Here is a 17,353-nt window from a genome sequence, read left to right as displayed (position 1 = left end):
TCTTCACGGATGGTACGGGCTGAGCATTCGCGACTCGAGGTGTTCTGGGCATGTGCTTTCCTTCTGGAACAGGCAGTGTGGTGACTGTGCCGTGGGCGGGGGCCTGAACGAGCCACGCACCTGATGCCCCCAGGTCTCAGGGTCAATCTAACCAAGGATTCCCTTTTCTCTCTGCAGAGCCTAGAATACTGCTTGCTACACACCAGGTGCTCAAAACATGTCTACCTAACAGAAACGGATAAGCCCTACTGATACCTAACTGCTCCACATGTGACCTCATAAGGCACCCTTCCCGCAGTCAGGGCCCTCGAGGGATGAGCGGAGGTGGCTCCCTCTGGCTCTGACAACTGCTTGTGAAGCTACTACAGAGTTGGGTCTGGCAGCTGCGGTTCCTAAAACTCCACTGGTGGTCATAATGCACAGGGTGTAGAGCCACTAATCTGCGAACAGAAGTAGGAAATGCACTTCGCACAGAACCAAATTCTGGAGGGGGCGTGTGTGTGTCTGTGTGTGAGAGAGAGAGAAAGAGAGAGACAGAACAGAAAACGCAGAGCAAGGACTTGGATACTTTATTGAACTCCATCTGGATTATTAGATCAAAGACCAAGGCACAGGACAATATAAACAAGCAGTTTATCGCATTAAGAGGCCATACACACCCTGGCAGTTAGACACTGAGCTCACTACTCCTGGGCAACGGCCGGGGGCCTACTGCAGCCTCAGGCTGGGCACTTTGTTTCAGCACGGCAATCTGAAAGGCCATCCAAGGTTTCGCCTCTAAGCCTTTCTTCCTTTCCAATCAATAAGGACTTTGTTGCGAAGCCCCACACAGGAGGCTACAGAGTCCCGTAGCTGAGAAGATAGGCTCTGGAGGCAGACAGTGGGGCCTAAGCCCTACTTCCCTACAAACTGTGCATCCCCGGGCTGATTAACCTCCCTGCACCTCAGCTTCCTCCCTTGTAATCTGGGACCAGCAACAGGGTACTGCGAACTTCAGAGAACCCCCTGGTACCCACTCAATGAGCAGAAGTACCTGTAACCTCTGTTAAATGTCCCAAAGATGGAAAATGCAGCCTGTCCCAAGCGCAGCTCCTTTTGTGCTGCAGATCCACACCAATCCTCTCTCAGTAACAGCAGCACTGCCCACCCAGCCCTGGGAGCCCGCCCATTCACTGTCTCACCGTCCAAGCCTGTCACCTCTCGGAGTCCAGACAGTCCCTGCCTCCACTCTGACCACCAGCCCCTTCATTCTCCCCAGAGCTCCCAGAATAAGCTCTTAAAATGTCAGTATGATCATGTCACTTTCATTTCCTTCCAGCGTATGGAACGTGAGCAGGGTCGTGATGACCCAGCGCTGACCTCACCTAAGAGGACAACACTGGGGAGTGCAGGAACCAGGAGGAACCTGGTCCCTGGGTGTCTCCGATCTGGGCAGCACCAGTCCCGGCCCTGCATTTACGGTCCCCAACCCACCCAACCCTCCGCCTTGGAGCGAACGTGGTTTGAAGCCTCCCTTGCAGAAGCTGAACCCGTGCCCCGGTAACATGGACCCTGGTGTGCGGGGCTTCTGTGACAGGGCGTAGGTGACACTGGCCTGGTGTCTGGCAGGGGGGGTGGGGACGCCTGGGCAGGAAGGAGACTCGCCAGTCCCGCACGCCGAGCAAAACATCGGAGCAAACAGCGCTGCCTTACTCGGGCGCCCGACCCCAGGCTGATGGAGCCCGCAGGCGCAGAGGGCACAGAATTCCGGGGCGGGGCGGCCGGCGGCTCCCGGGGGCTTTCCGCCAGGACCCCCGAGTCGAGGCGGTGCGGGGAGCGCCAACCCGCAAGCGGCCGTGGAAGTCAGAGCCCGGCTGCGGCCCCACGGGCCCTCCTCCAGCTCACGAAAAGGCTGAGGCATTCCTGGGTCCCAGCCCGCTCCCCCTCCAGCCTCCCGCAGGCCGGTCACGCGGGTCCGGCTCCCGCCGGACCCTGATCGGGGCGCCCGCCGCCAGCCGCCTCGCCTCACCGTCCCCTCCGCCCGAAGCTCTCCACCCGGGCGCGCCCTCCGCCCCGCAGCCCTACCCGCCCCGCCCGGCGCCTGCACGCGGGGGCGCGACTCAGGAGCAGCAGCGCGCACACCCGGACCCGGCGCGGGTCAGGACCCTGCGAAGGACACTGGGTCGCGTCCTGCCCACAGCGCGGAACTAGCCGCCCGCGGGCCCGCATCTCCGCGCAGGCGCGGCCGGGGACCCGGAGGCGGGACAGCGCCGCGGCCCCGCCCCCTGACCCCACCCCTGACCCCGCCCCTCGGCCCTGGCCTCACCCAGCCCGCCGAAGGGCGCGGGCGCGACCCCGGCCAGGCCGCCTCCGGGAAGGCCCCGGGGGAGCCGCACGGCCCAGAGGAGCAGGCCCAGGGACTCCGCCCTCCTGGCCCTCGCGCCCAGGCCCGGGGCTCACCGCGTCCCCCGGAACCTGAAGCTCCTCCGCCCTCCGCCGTCGCCACCGGCCCAGCACCAGCGTGTCCATGCGGCCCCACGCCCGGGTCCGCGGGCCTCTCCTGCCCCCGCGGCCGCCGGCCCACGCCGCTGTGTCCACGCCTCCCCCACCCACGTGTCCCGGGGGAGCCAATGAGCGATGCGGGCGAGGCGAGACCCGGCGGGGCCGGCCCCGCGGAGACCAGCGTCTTCGGAGCAAAAGGGCGCTTCTGTCCCAGGTCCCCACGTCTCGAGGGCCGGCCTGTCCCCTCTCGCCCACCCCGAAGAACCCAGTCCGTTAGCGTCCCGCCACGCCTGGTCTACAGGCGGCCGATCGGCCGGGGAGCGCCCGCCTCCTCGCTCTCGTGATTGGTCGCTGAGCGCCGTCGCAGCCGTCTTCCCGCGGCGGGTGGCTGATGGACGGCGCAGCGAGCCAATCCGCTGGGGCGAGGGAGCGGGTCTCTGGGAGCTGTAGTCCCGGGGATCTGGCCTCACTTCCGGGCGGCAGCGGCGTGGGGCGGTCCCGGGCCTCCGGCGGGCGCCGCGCGCGGGGCTTTCCCGGCCGGCTGCGGGGCTGTGCGGAGGGGCCGGGGGGGCCTCGCCGCCCGCCGCTGCGCTCGCGTCCTCCGGGAGCCGGGCCGGGGGGGCAGCGCCGCCGGACCCTCCGGTTAACCGACGCCCGCGCGAGCCGAGCCTCCGCCCGCGGCCGGCGGCGGGAAAGGGGCGGCCCCGGCGGCCGGTCGCTCGCAGCTTCGAACCCTCCCGGGCCGCGGACCTCGGCGGTGCTTCTGCCGCTGGAGGCCCCGAGCGAACCGCCCTGCCGCCGGCCAAGGCTCGGCCCGGCCCCGGGACCCGAGCGAGCCCCGCCCGGGCTCCCCGCGGCCGGTCCCGGGCCCTGCGGGCGGGAGGTGAAGCGGGGCGTCCTGAGGGCGAGGGGCCGCTGCCCGCCGACCGCCCCGTGTCGAAACCCGGGCTCTCCCCGCGCGAGGCCGGCCCCGGAGACCGGACGGAGCGCGGCGACCGCGGCCCGCACCCGCGTCCGGAAGCCGTGAGGAGTCGCTGTGCGGCGATCTGGCCCGAGAAGAGATGGAGCGCGCGAGGCGACCCGGCCTGACCGACCCATGACGTCATCCTGCAGCAGGAATGCGCGGGTCATCGCGGCTCTGCAGTGCTCCGTGCCGGCGCGGCGCGGTCAGCGTGGGAGGAGGGACTGCGGGCACGTGTGTTCTTGGAATCCAGGATCTCGGGGGTTAAGGGCAGGAATACGCATGGTGCGAAACCCCTGCAGCAGGGCCTGGGTGACGCCCTACAATCGAGCACGGCATCTCTGGGGCAAAACGCGCGAATGTTCACAAATATTCACCCTAACGGGGACATAACGCAGCTTTAGTCTCGTATCAGCTTACCTGAGTTTGCTCAAAATGTAGGAAGAACTCACTTGTAGGACTTGTTCGCATCGCAGAATGGAAAATAAGGCGCTATCGTGATCCTGTAGGACTCCCCCTACCTTAAAAGCTTTTTTTTCTTGGGGTTGCAGTTTAGATGAAGTGATCTGCTGTGCCGACTGGTTTCAGTATCTCTGGTACTTGGGGCTGCTCTTCCGGATGCCGAGTCAACCGTTGGGTCCTGAGGGTCATGTAGCTTAGCCTACAAGCTAGTGACAGACCCTCTCCTTGACCAAACTGCCCTCGGGCTCCCCTGAACTCTCTTCTCAACGAGTCCCCAACTTTTGAGCTTCCACATCAGTCTCTGCATCGTCCAATTTAAGCAAGAATCTTGCTAAGTCAGTTTGCCAGAATCCCCGATCCTTGATACCTGATGAGCCTCAGCATCTGATGGGGCTCCTCATTCCCCACATGCCCCCAGGTGATGTCTGACTGCCCCGCCTGCCTTCAGCAAGAATCCCATTAGGTTGATTTAGAAAGAATTGCCCCTCATCCCAGATGCTTCCTCCTAGTAACTTTTCACCCACCAACTTTCCCCTGCCCAGATCACACCCCTTGGCTATAAAGTCTCCCTCTTCTTTGTATTGGGAATTGACCGTACTCTTCTCCCCTGCTGCAAAACTCCAATGTAGTAATTCCTACAACTGTCATAATACATTAACTGTTAGAAAAAAATTGCCACAATGATCCCCTTGAATAAAGTCTGCCTTACCTTCATGTCAAGTGTCATGAATAATTTTTTCTTTAACACTGTGTACAGAAATAGATACATATTTAATAGATCACAATTTAGTGTAATACACTATTTACCAAACACCAATCATTTGGGCGTCAATTACAATATGTATACAAAACTCTGCTATTACTTAGTATATTGGTTTAAATTAATATCGTAAATTTTTTAAACTAAAAATAATATAAAACATTTGTTATGTTTATAGTACTCACTACTTTAATATTTTAAAGCAAATACATTAACTATTAGAAAAAAATCTGGAAAATCCTCATGACATTGGATTCTTGCATATGACTCCAAAACCAGAGTCAACAACAACAAAAATACATAAACTGGATGATATCAAAATTAGACACTTCTGTGCATCAAAGGACACTATTAACAGTGATAAGGCAGCACACGAAATAGATGAAATATTGGCCAATCATGTCTCTGATAAGGAGTTAATATCTAGAATCCATAAAGAACGCCTACAATTCCACAACAGAGAAACAAACAACCTGACTAAAGAGCGGGCAAAGGGCTTGCATAGACATCTCTTCAAAAATGATACACGATGGCCAATACCCGCTTGCAGAGATGCACAACATCAACTGGTCATCGGGAATGGAAATCCAAAGCACAATGAGGTACCACCTCATACCCATTGGGAGGCCCATCATAAAAACACAAGTGTTGGCTAGGACGTGGAGAAATTAAAGCCTTGGGTGTTGCTGGTGAGAATGTCAAACACTATTAAAAGAATGGTGAAGTCCGTCAGAGAAAGACAAATAGCACATGATTTCGCTGATACGCGGAATATGAGATACAAAAGAGATGTGTTCATCTCTTCTGAGGGAGGGGAAAAAACCCAGAGGGAAACAAACGTAAGAGACTCTTAGCCCTAGAGAACAGACTGACCTTGACAGAGGGAGGTGAGGGGGGATGGGCTAGATGGGGGATGGGCATTAAGGAGAGCACTTGTTATGATGAGCAGTGGGTGTTGTATGTAAGTGATAAATCACGCAATTCTAGTCCTGAAACCAATATTCCACTATATGTTAACTAGCTAGAATTTAAATAAAAACTTAAAACATAAAAAAAAAAAAATCCTGTATAACATTTCCTCAAAAAATGAAAAATAAAATTACTATCCTGCTCCACTTCTGGGTTTATAACACAAGATAACTGAAAGCCAGGGCTCTAGCTCCCATGTTCATGGCAGCACTAGACACAGTAGCAAAAGGTGGAAAGAACCCAAGTGTCCAGAGACAGATGAATGGATAAATAAAATGTGGTCCACCCATGCAATGGAATACTGTTTAGCCTTAAAGAAGGACATTCTCTTTTTTTTTTTCTTTTTTAATTTTATTTATTTACTTGACAGACAGAGATCACAAGTAGGCAGAGAGAGAGAAGAGGAAACAGGCTCCCTGCTGAGCAGAGAGCCCCATGCGGGGCTTGATCCCAGGACCCCAAGATCATGACCTGAACCGAAGGCTGAGGCTTTAACCCTCTGAGCCTCCCAGGCACCCGAGGAAGGACATTCTGACACCAGCTACGACATGGAATCCCAAGGGCGTTATGCTCAATGAAATGAGCCCATCACAAAAGACAAAGGATAACCCTACTTCCACGAAGTGCTGGGATAATCAGCCTCGCAGAGACAGGCAGATGGTGGTTTCCAGGGGCTGGGGGAGGGGACTGGGGTGTTAGTAGTTCATGGGTGCAGACCTTCCCTTTAGAAAGATGGGAACGGTTCCAGACACGGCTGGATGGTGTTGATGGTCGCTTAACGCCACTGAACTGTATAGTTAAAAATATTTAAAATGGTGAATTTTATGTTATGTACATTTCACCACAATATAAAAGTAAATATACTAAATAATAAAAGAAAAGTGTCTTTCTGTGCACTGCTTGCCATCACTTGCACACCGCCTTCCAGGGAAATGGCTCTCAGGAGGAAGGTGACCTGAGTTCCGCTTCTACCCTGCTCATCTCCAGCTCCCAGGCAGAGTGCTCTAACCTCCCATTCCCCGTCCCTCTCAGGGTATAAAATTGGGATGCTAAGAGAGGTGCCTACCTCATTGGGGTGCTGTGAATTTTCGGTGAGATACTGTCTGTCGAGTGGCGGGCATGACGCTCGCCAATGTGGCATACATGGTCAGCTCACAGCTCACTGTAGCTGCCCGGCCACTTCGGGTCTGTCCCCATCTGAGCACTGGACGTTTCTGGCGGTTTGGTTTGCTGAAGGCTGCAGAACCTAACGAGTGGTGTGCACCGGGGCAACTGTTCATTTCTGAGCCCCAGTTTCTCCATCTGCACAGTAGGAATAAAATAGCTTCCTCCTGTCACCTGCCTTCTTGGAAAGAGGGAGCTTCAAGGAATGGCTGCAGATTGTTCGGAAAACATGCTCGGGGGGGAGCCTGGGTGGCTCAGCTGGTTCCGTGTCTGACTCTGGATTTCAGCTCAGGTCATGATCTCAGGGTCATGAGATCGAGCCCCATGTCTGGCTTCGCGATGGACATGTCTGCTCGGGATTCTCTCTCCCTCTCCCTCTGTCCTTCCCCCGACTCACACGCTCTCCCTCTAGAAGTAAATAAATAAAATACATGAAAAAAAAAATAAAAGAAAGAAAGAAAAACATGCTCAGGTTAGCCTGGCCACGGGAGGTGTTTGTGTGTGTGTGTGTTTGTGTGTGTGCACGCGCGCGCTAGTGTGTTGTAGGGAAGGGGGTTGAGTAACTGTTTTGCTGCAAAGCTACGTCTGATTTTCCAATGACTTAAACATCCCCCCTTTCAAGGTCCCTCCAATGGCCTCCTAAAAATTGTTACCTCTGCTCATCCTGCTGGGATGTGAAGAGGCACTGCATGTTAAAGCTCTAGCACAGAGATTGGCACATAGTAGCTACTTAATAAACAACAAAGGTCCCTTCTTGTCCTTCTCGCCCTCTTATTAAAAGAAATTCCCAGCACTTCCTTGGGCACTTGTATAGCCTTGTCATTTTTCTTTGAAAACCACAGCTTTAGATATTATTATAGCAAGAACGATCACCCTCTTTGCCTGGAAACATTTCCTCCTAAGCTGCAAGGGCTTGTTTCTTGTTGCTCAGATGTGGACTGATCTGTCCCTCCTCCGAGGGGCCGGGCCGACGCCCTGCACTGAAGCAGCCGCAGGGCTGGCGGCTCATCCACAGCCTGGCTCCCCACCTCCACGGCACTCGGCCCGAGGCGTTCTTTTTCTCTTCTTCTGTTGGGGTCCCGTACCCACCCCCTGCCACCAGCGTGCTCGAGCTCCACCGGCCAGGGACAGGCCCGCAGCTGGACGCAGGCGCTGCAGGCTAGAGCAGTCCGTTTGGGACCCCGGACGTCAGGGAGCCCCACAGCAGTGCTGCAGGGCCGTCTTCGTGCTCAGATAAAGAACCAGGCTCAGATGCTTCGCCCGTGGTGCCCAGGGCTGCAGAAGGCCCGGGGGGCGGCCCTGACTTCTGACACAACCCTGCCTGGATCGCCGACCGTTTCCGCCTTTCATGCCTGTGGAGAGCCTCCTTACTGAGTGGCAGGTCGCAAGCCACACACCGCACTCCTACCCAAGGGCTCTAGTCTGCCATTCGCCGCACGGGCCTTGGTCCCTCAGCCCCGTTTCTAGGCCCTGCGGTCAAGTGCAGCCCTCCAGGGACGGCCTTTGCAAGGGGCAACTCTGTTGCACACCTTTACTATGCGCTCCGCCTCTGTGCCAAAGTGGCTCGTGCACGGGAGTGGGTGGTCAGGGGCCTTCTCGTCCCTGAGAACCTGGGAGGTCTCTGCCTCGCTGTGTGCCGCCTCCCCAAGCAGCCTGGGGCCGCCAGGTCCCTTCCCTGACCCGGGGCCCTGTGCACGCCTGGCCTCTCTCCTCCTCATTGCTCGCAGTGCAGCTGCCGTCCGTCTCTCCCCCGGGAACCCCCTCCACGTGTGGGGACTGGCCTGGTCCTCCACGGAAGCCGCCCCCTTTCTGTCATGCTGTCCTTACGTTCGCGACTGCATCCCTCTGGACTTGGACGCTTTCTGCATAGAGCGGGCATATAACAAACCTTCTTTCTTGGGGACTTAACAGGGAGTACGTGCTGCCTAGGGAAGTCCTCTCACTCATGACGAGAAGCCGCCTTACCAGAGAGACCATCTGCGGACACATCACAAAGTCAGAACCGCAAGGGCAAAGGCTCAGTACTGATGGGCGACTGAGGCTCGCACGCACCTGTTCAATCACTCGGAAACATTCTATTGCCCGCAAAGTGGAAGATTCTCTGAGTAGGTGCAGGTCTGTTATCTGTGAACTCAGAGGCTGACCCTCTGTTCGCCGGAAGCTCTAAGAGTGTCTTTATCTCCGTGTCTCGAGCGCCCAGCACAGGCAGGGCCCAGGGTGGGGAGTGAATGGCCAAGACAGTGAATGAGTGAGTGCACAAGGTTATCAGAGTTGTGTCTGCTCCAGCTGAGGCCAGAGGCCTTAAGAGAAGTGCCCTGGCCTCTCACCTCTCCGGGCCTGCTATCAGCAAATGACATTTATTCGTCGCTGGACCGTTAAGTGGAATAACAAACTTTCCTGTCTCTTGGCCCTCGTTGTTAGGCTTGGTCTTCAGCTCTACAGTGAGCCAGCAACTTGTAAGGGCCGCTCACTGGGGACAGCTTTATTCCTGGAGGATCCACGTCTAGAGATGCACTTCTGTCCAGAAGATCAGCACACATTTGTTTTTCTGGGGGTCATGGTTTAGTGTCAATGCCATTTTAGCTCGGGCTCTATTTTCCTTTATGGCAAGACTTGGTGTAAGATTTCACTAAATGTCATCTCTATAATGATCCAGGAATACTTCACTGAAGCAAAAAAAAAAAAAAAAGAAAGAAAGAAAGAAAGAAAAAACCCACCACATTTCAACTTCCAAAATAATATCTCTGTGTGGAGACTTCTGAGATCTAAGCCAGTTCCCCAAATCATTTCCTGCTTCTGTAAATGTGCTCTTCAGGGATGACCAGCAGTGGATACTTATTTAATATCGAAGGACCTTTATGACCAGTTCAAATGAGACCTGTATATGCTGCTGTGCAAGGTACGTGCCCCAGTCCCTCCCGGAATGTGAGTGTAAACACTTGGCACGTACAGGAGGCAAGCATTTCACGGTCTGCCGTTTTGCATTTTCTTGCCAGGTGCTGTAAATAAATAAGAATATTAATAACCCACAATTGTGCCTTCTAAAATCAATAATAGCTTTCTGTTTGAACGGAAGTATTAATTGTATCTCATCTTAACTTATCTCTGCTCCTAATCACTTGGTAGTATTTGTCAAGCGCCAGACGTCAGCGTCCTTTCTGTGCTACGCTATGTCTCAACAACAGATTGAAATTTTAGCATGATGTTTTATATTTCACCCTAAATTTCTTTTATATGCAAGTGTACGAAGTCACACTGGTTATGTTCGATAATCCATTTTTGGCATGTATTTTCATATAAATTATAGGGTGTTTTGGCCTCTCGGCTCTCACGACATAGCAAGGAGATCCCTGGCAGCGTGTGGAAATACGACTGTGTGTGGGTTGGAAGTAATTAGGGTTATAAATGACTCACTAGGTACAGAAAATCAAGGAGGAGACTTATCAGGGAGAAGTAAAGAAGCTTGCTCTCTTTATGTGCCACGAAAGAAGGCACCAGAAAGATATATTGCCGCCCCCTTCTTGTTATTTCTAAGGGGGGTTTTATTAACCCCTTTTATATCAGTCAAAATAAATTGATTGCCAGTGAATGCAATATTTCCTGACTATATACTATTTGAAATTATAAGACAAAAGCAAAGGCATGGAAGCTCATATGCTACATCTCCCAGTATATAAGAGACAGAGCCCCTCCGAAGAGATTGCTAAATAGTGGTAAAGGTTTGTACGACCGTCCCTTAGAACATTCTCTTTAAGGACATGGCTAGGCCTTGGGATCCTTTGGAGTTTGGCTTCATCCTGCCATGTTAGTGACCAGGTGTTGTAGAACACTGTTGATTCATATTTACGTCCCAACGTAAAAGGACCTATTTCTGTGGGATAAATATGGTTATGGCCAATAATAACTCAGTCCTCTGTAGGAATGATGATTCAAGGGGAGAGAACACTGGGTGGCCGGAAACTCACTGTGCCTCCTGAAGAGGGGTCCGTCTCTGCTTGTTGTGATTCAGGGACAAAAAGTGTGTGCAAAACTAGAAAACTGGGATTTCATCCAAATGGCAGATAGCATCCTTCCTGGTCTGGACGAGTCCTGAGAGAAGACTGGAGAGTCAGGGGCAACAGGAGTAAAACAGCGCAGGACAGAAGGTGGGACTGGGAGCCCCCCCAACGGAGGGACCAAGGATGCCAGATAGCATTGTCCTCTTCCGCCTCAGCCCTAGGGCGGCTGCGGCTGGACCTCTGCCAGGCTCGGGACCTGGCCCAGCTGCCCTTAGGGTCTGCAGAACCTGCCGGATGGGGCTTGGCGCCTCTGTCTCCCTCAGACGGGGGACATGGGCTTTTCTTTCCGGGGCCCCACACCCCTTCCTCTTTTTTTTTTTTTAATTTTAAAAGATTTTATTTATTTATCTGACAGACAGAGATCACAAGTAGGCAGAGAGGCAGGCAGAGAGAGAGAGGAGGAAGCAGGCTCCCTGTTGAGCAGAGAGCCCCAGGTGGGGCTTGATCCCAGGACCCTGGGATCACGACCTGAGCCGAAGGCAGAGGCTTTAACCCACTGAGCCATCCGGGCGCCCCACACCCCTTCCTCTTATCAAAGGAAGGACACTCTCCCCTCTACCTCCTGTTATTCATTTTGTGGGTCAACACAATCGGACTGAGAAAAGAATGTGTGTCTTGCTTTGAAAGTCTAAAGTGGGTGCTGGCACTGAAATGATTAAGTGAGCTATTTATTCTGAGTAAATGATGAATTAAATATTATATAAGTAGTAAATAACATTAAATAAATATTATATAAATAATAAAGCATATTTCAAAAAAGGAGCGGGTGATTGCTGCTCACTGAAGGTAGGCTACCGACGGAGTGACTACCAAGGTTTGCTGTCCTCGGACGGAAGGACACATGCTCGGAGGTGTAAACTCAGCTACTTCGTCACGAGAACGTGAAGTGCTGCCTCATTTATGTTACATACACATCAGGGCAATGGGGCCCGTGCATCGTGTAAAGATCAGTGGTTTGCTTTTTCTCCTTTCTTTTTTGCTTGTTTGGTTCTGAGGAAGGAATTCAAAGCCAGCAGTGATCTGGCAGGAAAACTGTCACAGCCATCAAAATCCAACCCGGGCAGGCCAGCTTGGAGACCATTCAACTGGGAATCCTTTCTGGATTCGAAGCGAATCTGGGTTGGTCCCCAGCACCCAGAGTTACATCATTCTTTTGCCGCCCCCGAAAGCGCCCCTGAACTTCCTGGAGAAGAGCTGCTGACAGGAGCCGGGCTCCCGAGGCCCTAAGGGCGGGTGCACTGAACTCCGAACATTTTGCCCCGAACGGCCCACTGGACTCCAGCGAGGGCCGTCGTGCCGGGCCGCGTTCACACAGCAGCCCGGGAAGAGCCCAAGAGTACACGCTTCCGATGACCGAGAGCGGAAGCCTATCACCCCGTCGTCCTGTGCCCGGGGAAACGTCACTGCTCTCTTTCACAGAACAGAAAGTGCAGGAAGCGTGTGTGGCCGGATTTCGAGGCATTGAGGCAAGGGTGAGACTGCGGTGCTCATGGATTTAACTGAAGTTCTGGTCAGCTTCTCGGGCTGGGATGGCATCTGCCGTGTGTTGAGAACCAGCGAAGGACGGTGAGCTGTGCGCTGCGGAGATCTGTCTTCAAGGGACGTGCGTGTGTGTCCCCGGTGTGCCCCAGACCTCTGTACCCTGAATTCCTTCCACGGGTAGGAAAGGCCGCTTCCACGCACGGGGCCCACTGGATGCTCCAGACGGCCACTCCACACGCACATCTCCGTGCCAGAGCAGACCGTGAGAGAAACCAAGGTCGGCGCGCCCGAGGCCACGTGTTCACATGAGATGACACGGTGCCGGGCCGGTGTCTGGAAGGGCCCTTGTGGGACCTCAGTGCGGAAGCCGTACAGCCCGAAGGAGCGCGCCTGGTTATAACTCAGCTCCCTTAAGAATTACTTCTGATTGATAAGCGATGCTGTTTGTGACTCCAAATCGAGTTCATCTGTGTCCTTAGTTTCTCAAAACTGAAGCAAGAATTATAAATGGGAGCATGGAATTAACACCAGAGGGACTTAGAGAACACCTACACAGACACACATGGGCACACGCAGTACTGTTCCATGTGGAAAGTTGACCCAAGACAACAGGCAGCTGCCTATAGACATACGCAGAGATTACGAACACTCATGATCAACAGAGTGTCTCGGTATCCCCACCTGCCCCGTCACACCCGCAAACAAACACGCATGTGCGCGTGCAAGTGACGCCCTGGTCCCCGCCAGCACCCTCCCTCTCCCCCAGCCCGGCACAGGCACGCCTTCCCAGCGTGGCATGGACTCAGGAGCTATCACAGCCACTGAACTGAGAAGGGCCTGGGAAGGTGCTCGAAGTTGGCAGGTCAGGGAAAAGCACGTGCTTAGTGGATCAGCAGAGTGCCGAGAGACACAATATCAGTTTGTGTAAATCCTAAACGGTGGCCTCTCCATGTTGCATAAAGAAGCCACCCAACAAAGGATGCTCCTTGCCCAGCCTGAGGAGGCAGCTGATGCCACCTACAGCCTACAGACAGTCCGCAGCTGATCCCGCTGCCCGGTCTGGCCCTGCGTGGAAAAGTTAGAATTTACACTGGGGATGGAAAAACGGGCTGTCAATTCTCAGGATGACTTTTTTTTCCTGATAAATTATAAATAATTAAATGTGAATTTAAAAATTATCGACTAAAGTGTTTTTGGAGATCAGAGTAATTGGATTAAGATTTGTGAATACATTTCTTATAAATATATTTCCTCTAGAGAGCACCTTAGGAGATATGCGTGTGTGTGTGTATATGTGTGTGTGCACGTGTGTGTGTGTGTGTGTGTAGCAAGCCCAGAACATTCATCCCAATTCCAGTTCAGGTGAGCAGGTGGGTACATGCTTACCCATGTAGTCACATCTTAGGAGAACCCAGAGGGCTGTGGAACCATCAGATAACACACACATCTGAAAAGAAATGGAATGTATTTTTATTGGCACAACCAAGATGAAGTATGTCTTGAAATCTGTTTTACAAATAAACTTGCACATAAATTGTACATTCACTGCTTCGAAATCTTTTTTCACATTTGAGGAGCTGTCAGGGGTCCCTAATAAACATGAGTCTTATTTAGTTTACTGGATATATAATTCTTCTTTTCTTTGAAAATAATTATTTTTCAAGCAAGTGCAGCAAAAATACAACCAATAAAAATCTAGCTATGACAGCATAAACAACGTTTATAGCCAGCATATACATGGAGTTCTTCCAATAAAAGCAGTTTCTAGTAGGCAAAGGAACACAGAAAATTGGCCGACTGGTGCCGAGATCCAAGACTGGGCTCCTAAGGGTTGACAGACAAAGCCTCACCGCCTGTTGCCACTTCCCCGTCAGGATAGTCCCTGACTGTCGGGACCTGCTGGAACATCCCGCCTGCCGGCATGTTTCAACATGGTTTGTGAGACGCCCTCCCCACGACCCAATCTTGAAGGGGCCTCCAAAGCTGATGGATAGTGGGGCGAGAAGGTCCTGGGAGGGCTCTGGAGGTCAGGACACAGACCTTCTACCTTTTGGTTCTCCCTATTCTGTGTCCAGAGCTGTGGTCTCTTGAGAGGGGGGTGCCAGGGTGAGTGCAGGGCTGGGGCACGGGGTTTAGGGTGGATTTCACAGAATCTGGCCCAGGGATTCTGCTCTGGATTTTGGTCACTTCCAGTCCCCTGGAAGGCCCCTGCGCTGTTTGGGCGCTTCCCAGCCCTGTACTCAGCGGTGGTCACCGTGCCCCTGGTTAGGAGCCCCGGCCACCAGTGTGTGTGGACAGAGTGTGAGCCTGCGGGGAGTGGGGGGAAGGGGGAGACTCCTGGTGTCCCCAGCCAGGTGCGGACCCCTCCTGGGGAGCTCCATGTTCGAGGGTTCTCAGCAGACGTGCGGGTGCTCATTTATGCTTTTTATAGTAGCTGGAGAAGATGTTATCCCAGCTTGAGAACAGAAATTAAAATATGTATCCTTCAGGTGCAAATCTACTGTACTTACAGTTTTACTGTTTCTCTGCAGGGGGGCTCCATTAATCTTGTAACAGGGAAATTCCTAAGGAAATTAATTCCCTCCAGTTGGGGTTATTCTCAACTGGTCTTCGGGGGCGGAGTAATTGGAATTTAAGAGTCTCTTTTAAAAGAAAGGAAACATTGGCCATTTTACTTGAATAACAACACTTTTTAATGCCATGCTTTGCCCATTAAAAACGGCTGGCTCATTCTCTCCCTCTCCGAACTCCTGTGTCTCTCAGCACCTTGGGGTGAAATTTACAACCTGACCCCCCTGCGAAGCAGCCCCCCACCCGCCCCCCTGCCAGGCTGGGGTTTTATTCCCGTCCTCTTCTGTCGTGTCCAGGCACTCCTCCCCACCATGGCTCATTGGTGTCTGCATTGCCCTTGGCCCTGTGCCCTGCCAGGGAGACACTTGGCCCCGGGAAGGAAGGATGTGTCATTAAAAATGCACGACTAAAATAGTTCCTCGCCTGTTGAGGAGCAGTAAATGTCAGCTGTCGTTACCGGAAAAAATGATCACACCTCCATCTCTCTCGCGCACACTCTTCTTTAAAATGGGGTCAATTCACCAGCGTCGGTGGACCTGCTTTGCTCCCAGGAAGGCCCCCTGCAGCTCTGTCTAGAGCTCTGGCTCTCCTAGGCCAGGATTTCCGTCTTCAGGACCCATCACCCAAGCTTCCTCACGTTCCTGGTCCCTGAGGTGCCACACAGCACCCTTGGGGAGACCTAACACCCATTTCAGGACTGTGCTGCTGTCCTGGGACAGCTGTTCCTGCCTGAGGAGAGTATGGAAGCCCAGGAGAGGCCCCTGCCCCAGGGACACGTCAGGTAAAATATCACTGGGTTCCCAAAAGGGATGCCGTGAGGGAATAGGACATGGCTACATGGTGCTTAAATATGGGGTCGGCAGAAGGTCAGTGTCTGGTATGAACACACACTGGGGGCAGAGGCCAAAATCAGCCACAGTATCTTGCTTTCCTGTGTTTTTAAGCTTCTGAGCCCTAACAGGGTGTTGGGAAAGCCAAGTCCAGAATACTCTGTAACAGGCCAAACCAGTTTAAAATGATGATGATGAGTTTTCCCCTTTAGGTGCGATGTGGTTAGAGAGAGGACAGGGTATTAACAGCCTGTGGGTGGGATGGGGGCTGTGGTGGGCCGCCAGGTGGGCTTGAGGTGGTAACAGCAAGCCTGGCGGGGTGGGGGGTGTCTTGATGCGGCCCCTTCCCTGCTATGGATCTGGGCGTTTCCTTAGCTACCGTGTGTAGGTAGGCGGTGATGTCTTTACGTCAGCAGCTGGACAGAGCACTGAGTGATAAATGCAGACGCAGGGTGAAGACTTTGGCAGGGGCAGGTATATCTGCCTGCAGATCCGCCGCTCACCAGCAAGAGCCGCACACTGGTTGGGCTCAGGGCCTGGCAGAGCGGTCTGGTCTCTCTCGCCAAAGTTAGAGCGTTTTTTTTTTTTTGTTTTTTGTTTTTTTTTAAATTTTATTTATTTATTTGACAGGGATCACAGGCAGGCAGAAAGGCAGGCACAGAGAGTGGAAGGGAAGCAGGTTCCCTGCTGAGCAGAGAGCCCAATGTGGGGCTCAATCCCAGGACCGTGGTATCATGACCTGAGCCGAAGGCAGAGGCTTTAACCCACTGAGCCACCCAGGTGCCCCAAGTTAGAGCGTTTTAAAGCTCAGAGGTCAGCTTCTAACCCTGAGGCCTGTTGATGTCAACAGTGAGAGCTGCAGAGAGAGCCCGAGGCAGAAGTGGAAAGGTAACCTGGGAGTTTCCCTAACATTCTTTCCTGAAAGCAGAGAGGTGCTCTGTAGCTGGTGTGTGCTGCTCTTAGCAAATTTCATTTAAAGGGAAAATCAGGCTTTTTAAAACAGCCCCATTAGAGGGAGTGATTACTGCTGCTTTTTGAAAAAGAATGACTATAGCACATTTCCCTAGTGCATTACAGTTTCATTATTTTTTAAATGACAAAGTCAGTCCATGTCCTTTGAAAAAATGCAAATAACACTAAAAAGTACCGGTGTAAAAAGGGAAGGTCCTCCCTTTGATTCCCCTCTTTTTTGGGGGCAAGCTCTGCTAACACTTTGGGACATATCCTTCTGAAGACCTTTTTTCTGTGTACTGTTCAGCTTATATACAGTTGTGCTATTTTACTTACCTATAGTTCTGTTTAAAACGGCCATCGGAGTACATACATCCTATTTTGCAACGGGCTATTTCCCCCCACCTTCTATTGCATTTTTGCATAGTAATTGCTAGGTTTCATTCATTTTTTAAAAAAGCCTTTTTTGGGGTACATTTTAAAATAATTTCGTGCTACGTGCAGTTGTTAGGAATAATAGAGATCCTGCGCATATTCTCCCCCAAAGATGACCTCCCGCAAAGCTGTAGCACGAAATCACAACCGGGATGTCCACATTCCCGCCATCCGCTCCTCTTCTTCGGGTTCCCCAGTGTTACTGGAAAGCGTGTGTGTGTGTGTGTGT

At 52.9% G+C, this 17,353-nt stretch overlaps 1 protein-coding gene across 3 annotated transcripts in view; it reads right to left on the bottom strand.

Annotated features, from left to right (window-relative positions):
- The window catches only part of C4H10orf143 (chromosome 4 C10orf143 homolog), a 40,321-nt gene extending 36,486 nt beyond the window's left edge, over positions 1–3,835 (bottom strand). For 2 of the 3 annotated variants that reach the window (XM_059172812.1, XM_059172811.1), the window contains exon 1: positions 2,440–3,835. In XM_059172812.1, the coding sequence (XP_059028795.1) occupies positions 2,440–3,587 (1,148 nt within the window). In that variant the 5' untranslated portion in view covers positions 3,588–3,835. The remainder of the gene's footprint in view (positions 1–2,439) is intronic. The other variant, XM_059172813.1, reaches the window with a different exon arrangement.
- Between the last annotated feature and the right edge of the window lie 13,518 nt (positions 3,836–17,353).

Source organism: Mustela lutreola, chromosome 4, assembly GCF_030435805.1.
Source record: "Mustela lutreola isolate mMusLut2 chromosome 4, mMusLut2.pri, whole genome shotgun sequence".
NCBI lineage: Eukaryota > Metazoa > Chordata > Mammalia > Carnivora > Mustelidae > Mustela > Mustela lutreola.
The sequence above is the reverse complement of the archived record's forward strand: the minus strand, read 5'-3'. Positions and strand labels throughout refer to the sequence as shown.